General features: G+C 54.8%; 1 protein-coding gene across 1 annotated transcript in view; it reads left to right on the top strand.

Annotated features, from left to right (window-relative positions):
- KIF18B (kinesin family member 18B) overlaps positions 1–3,608 on the top strand; it is a 26,654-nt gene extending 23,046 nt beyond the window's left edge. The window contains exons 13-16 of the mRNA XM_006169999.3: positions 406–916; positions 1,940–2,029; positions 2,490–2,575; positions 2,806–3,608. Of these exons, the coding sequence (XP_006170061.1) occupies positions 406–916; positions 1,940–2,029; positions 2,490–2,575; positions 2,806–2,912 (794 nt within the window). The 3' untranslated portion in view covers positions 2,913–3,608. The remainder of the gene's footprint in view (positions 1–405; positions 917–1,939; positions 2,030–2,489; positions 2,576–2,805) is intronic.
- The last annotated feature ends 897 nt before the right edge of the window (positions 3,609–4,505 follow it).

Raw genomic sequence — 4,505 nt, 5'->3', positions numbered from 1 at the left:
ACCCTCCTGACTCCTGACATGATCACGGAGTTTGAGACCCTACAGCGGCTGGTGCAAGAGGAAAAAGCTGAGCCTGAGGCAGAGACCTCTAGGACATCTAGACTGACCCAGGGGGGACTTCTGGCCCAGGAACTATGTTCCAAGTCAAGTAAGTCACCCCCATTCTGCCCCGCCTATGGGTGCCATCTTCAAAGCCCAGCAGAGGCGCAGAAGTACTGGGGCCTCATAGTCTGGGTTATGCTACAGTAGGAGTCTGCACCCGGGATCAGGAACTCCTGCACACGTGGGCCTCAGGAGACTGAGGAGCTGGGGACTCCTTCCTGTCTCCAGTATCTGGTGCCCCAAATTCTTCTTCTGGCCAGTCCCTGACCTCTCCTCGGTACCCTCCCACTTTTCTCTGCCTAGAGTCTCCAGGATACTCTGGCCCCGTGACCCGCACCATGGCAAGGCAATTGAGTGGTCTCATGCACACTCTGGGGATCCCACCTGGGCCTGACCGCACCCCAGCCCGGGCCTCCCGACGGCCCACGGAAAAGAAGAGAAGGCGGACACCAAGCCCCTCAGAGCCAGACAGCCCTCTGGCCCCAAAGCAGGAGACCAAGCGCCAACGCCAGTCCTTCCTGCCCTGCCTGAAGAGAGGGTCTCTACCTGAGGCCCAGCCTGCCTTCGGGCCCAGCACACCCAAAGGGTGCCAATTCCCTCGCTTCTGCTCGGCCACGGTCATCAAAAGGCGGGTGCCCCTGGGCCCTTCTGCCATGCAGAACTGCTCCACTCCTCTGGCCCTCCCTGCCCGAGACCTCAACGCCACCTTTGACCTCTCTGAGGGGCCTCCTTCAGAGCTTGATTTCCCTGAGTGCGTTGGCTGGGAGGAAGTCCCCCCGTCGCTGACCAGGCTGGACCGTCCCTTCATCCCCAGGTGGGTCTCCAACCCTCCCAGCAGGGCACAGGGGCAGCCACAGGCAATGGTGCTGCCAAAATGTGGATGACCACCTGACCCAGGGCGGGATGCAGGGTCACAATCAGCTTCACTCCCCAGGGCCAGGTTGTCACTTCTCTGGGGCCCTACCTTGTCTGTCAACACCTCAATCTGCCAGCGCTGTGCTGCTTTGTGACATGCTCATGCATAGCTAAAGGGACCCCAGCTCAGGAAGAGTCAGCAGGGAACAGGAGCTAACGAGAGGAGCCAGCGCCTTCTGTTCTTCTGCTTCGCCTGTGCCCTGTCTGAGTTCTGTGTCCCACTGAGAACTATGACAGGACTTCAAAAAGTTTGTGAAAAAATTGAAATATGAGTTTATTTTGGTATAAAAACAATTTGAAATCTAGGCATTAGTTTTTCATAATATGCATTTTCCATGCACTTTTTGAAGACCCCCCTTGTACTTATTTCTGCCACTTCTACCCCTAGATTTTGCCCTCGAGCCCAGCATCCAGCATGGGGAAGGGGGTCCTCAGAAAACCTATTCACTATTTTCCAACAAGACGATGAATAAGTGTTTTCCACCCACATAGCAGGGTAGGGAACAGCGACTAGCTCAGCACAGCCCAAGGCCAAGAACAAGCGGCAGCCTGACCTGGACACGTGAGACAGGGGCCGGCAGAGCGCCACCCACACCCACCCCTCCCACAGCCCCTGAACCAACTCTCAGTGACAGGCACAGAGCTGGGCAGGTGGAAGGGTGAAATTGTTTGAACTCTAGTTCCCCGGATGAGCCAGAAACTGACATCTGGATGTTCTCCCAGAACAGGGCTGTCACTCAGCTGTCAGCCCAGGCCGAGTGACGCAGGGAGCAGAATCTACCTCTTTGTAGGAGAAAGCGCAGAGGTCATCTTGTCCAGCCAGCCCCTACCTCAAGCTGGAGGCTGGAGGGAGGCAGTAGCTGGCCCAGTCTGGTTCCCTGCTGAGCTGCCTCCCTCCCTCCCTCCCTCCCTCCCTCTCCAGTGGCCCCATGCTGCTGTTCACCACCAAGGGTCCCAAGCCAACATCTTCCCTCCCTGGGACTTCAACCTGCAAAAAGAGGCGACCTATGAGGTGAGTTTTGGGAAGTGTTGGAGGAGGGAGGAGAGAGCCCTTACCAGAACAGTGGGTACCTAGGCCAACTTTAGGCCCCCGGTGTGTCTCTGGACCCATCGGGGCAAGTAGCTGTGGTCTGTGAGCAGAGGTAACATCTAGTTCTTTGACTGGGCCTTGCTCTTACAGGATCGTCTAGCTGCAAAGAGTGCCACAGGCCCCTGTCCGCAGGGAGATGTGAGCATTCATTGGTTAACCCAGTGATTAGACCTTCCCTCTCTCCCCTCTCCCAAACCCACATGCCTCACCTCTTCCTGCTGCCTCTCCTGTTCTTAGATCTGGTCTTGAAAGCCTCTGCTGGTATCCAGCCTCCCCTGCTATCGAGGCTCAGTGTCCAGTGCTTACCTCCCCCTCCAACCACCCGCAGTCCAGAGGCCTGGCTGTAACCGTCCTACCTTCCTTTCCACCCTCCCTCCCTCAGTTCCTCAGTCTCCCGAGGTCACAGCCGCATCGCTCGCCTCCCTGGCAGCACCCTGAAGAGGCCGGCTGGGCCACTGGCAATTCCAGGTGACTGGCATTGGGGACAAGGATGGCCTGGGCCATGGTGGCAGATGAAGATAGGAAGACAGAGGGGACAGAGTAGGCTGAGACCCAGGAAAGAGGAGGCCTGGGGTATGTCCCCTCATCTTGGGGACTCTGATGAGTGAAGTGGGAGATGGGATGGTGGCAGAGGAGCAGTGAGGCAGAGTCTCACTCTTCTCCTTCCTCCCTGCGCCTGCATTCTAACAGGCTTGCAGAGCCTCCCTCAAGTCCCCGCTGCCCCGGTGACCTGAGAGGCCGAAAGGAAGTCATTGGGGCTGGGGGAATGGTGTCAGCTGGGAGCTACATCACCAAGGTGTCCTGACCACCACTTCCTCCAGGCTGGCTGCCACCTGCACCAGGAGCCTGAGCAGCTTTCCTTGTCATGTGATGAATGCTAGCACCTTTCCTGTACCGAAACCCTGCCCCCAACCGTACATCTTGCTACTCGGCCTCTGTCAATTTCTTGTTACGCTCAGCTTCTCAGCATGTATATAGCCACCTGTGAATGTCAACGTGTTGCTATTTAAAAGGGTGCTGTCATGCCCCCCCCACCCCCGTTTATAACGCCCTCCATGCTGGTAGGTGACTCTTCTGGGCTCTGTCCCTCACCCCTGTCTAATGCAGGGCTCTGCACAATGAGGGCCACAGGCAGTAAGGAGGGATGAGGACGGGATGGCACGTGGTCAGGAGTCCCAGCTTGGCTCTTACTGATTTCCAAGAGAGGGTGTCTTCAGGCTGGTGTAGGAACCCTGGCCCCTGGTGGCCATCCTGGTGATGCTGCAGATGATGGCGATGACTTGATTTCCAAACAAAGACTGCTTTTGTTGTATCCTGTTGTGAACAGCACACGCATTCAGCATGTAAGGAAGTGGGAAGAAAGGAGAATTCAGCCTTAATGCTATCACCTACTTACACATACTAGTGGCACTGGGCCAACCAGGGCATGGTTAAAGTGGTTACATCCATGTGGCCAGCTGTGTGGTTTGAGTCCCAGACCTGGTAGATTGAAAAACACACCAGGTGTGTGTGTGTGTGTGTGTGTGTGTGTGTGTGTGTGCGTGTGCGCGAGTGCCAAAAATCTCAAGAGAATGGAGAAGAGATTGTGGTGTGGCCATCCACCCTGGGGATGATTTCTAAAAAACAAAAAACTTTGATATATATCCTTCTGATTATTTCTCCATATACACAAACGTGTATATATACATATATATAGATAGATAGATATATTTTTATTATGACGATTAATAAACTGTCTCCATCCCTCGTGTGTGTTTCTCTCTGTACACATCAGTGGAATAGCAACTTACCACTCTCCAAAACGTCGGGGAACTTTGGACACAGCGGACAACTGCTGTGCCTCCCCCCTGCAGCCTGAGGTGGACCTGGGGCCTGGCCCTGTCCTGTACTCCACAGCCCAGCCCTCCACAAGGGCCTCTGCTCCTTGGCAGGTTTAGAAGCAATTACACCTACAAGTCTGGTCCATCCTTCTGCAGCCTTGAGGGTGGGCTGCTGGGAGTCTTGCTTTCAGAGAGAGTGTTAGTGGTCCCCAAGTCTTAGGGGATGCCCTAGCTTGAGCCCACTGCAGCCTGCTCCTGTCCCCTCCCCGGTGCATGGCCTTTGCTCATCTGGATTATATGACAGTCAACACCTATTTTCCTCTGTTCTCTCCATGAAGACATGGTTAACTGAATGAAGGAATAGTGTAAACAAAATTACAGAAATCAGTGTTTGACCTGCTTCCCAAAACCAACATGTTAAAGGTATTTAGCACACTGTGAGAAGTGTGTAAATACTGCTGCTAATTTCAAGTGGGTCCTGGCTGTCCTGGGGGAGCAATCTCCCCCTCTGTTTTATGAGTCTCTCTCCACTTAGTCCCTATCCCTTTTGGAGGATGGAGAGGGAAAACACAGGAGCA

Source organism: Tupaia chinensis, unplaced genomic scaffold (assembly GCF_000334495.1).
Source record: "Tupaia chinensis unplaced genomic scaffold, TupChi_1.0 Scaffold148004_1, whole genome shotgun sequence".
NCBI classification, from domain to species: Eukaryota; Metazoa; Chordata; class Mammalia; order Scandentia; family Tupaiidae; genus Tupaia; species Tupaia belangeri.
Note: the sequence above shows the minus strand (reverse complement) of the source record. Positions and strands in the feature narration are given on the sequence as shown.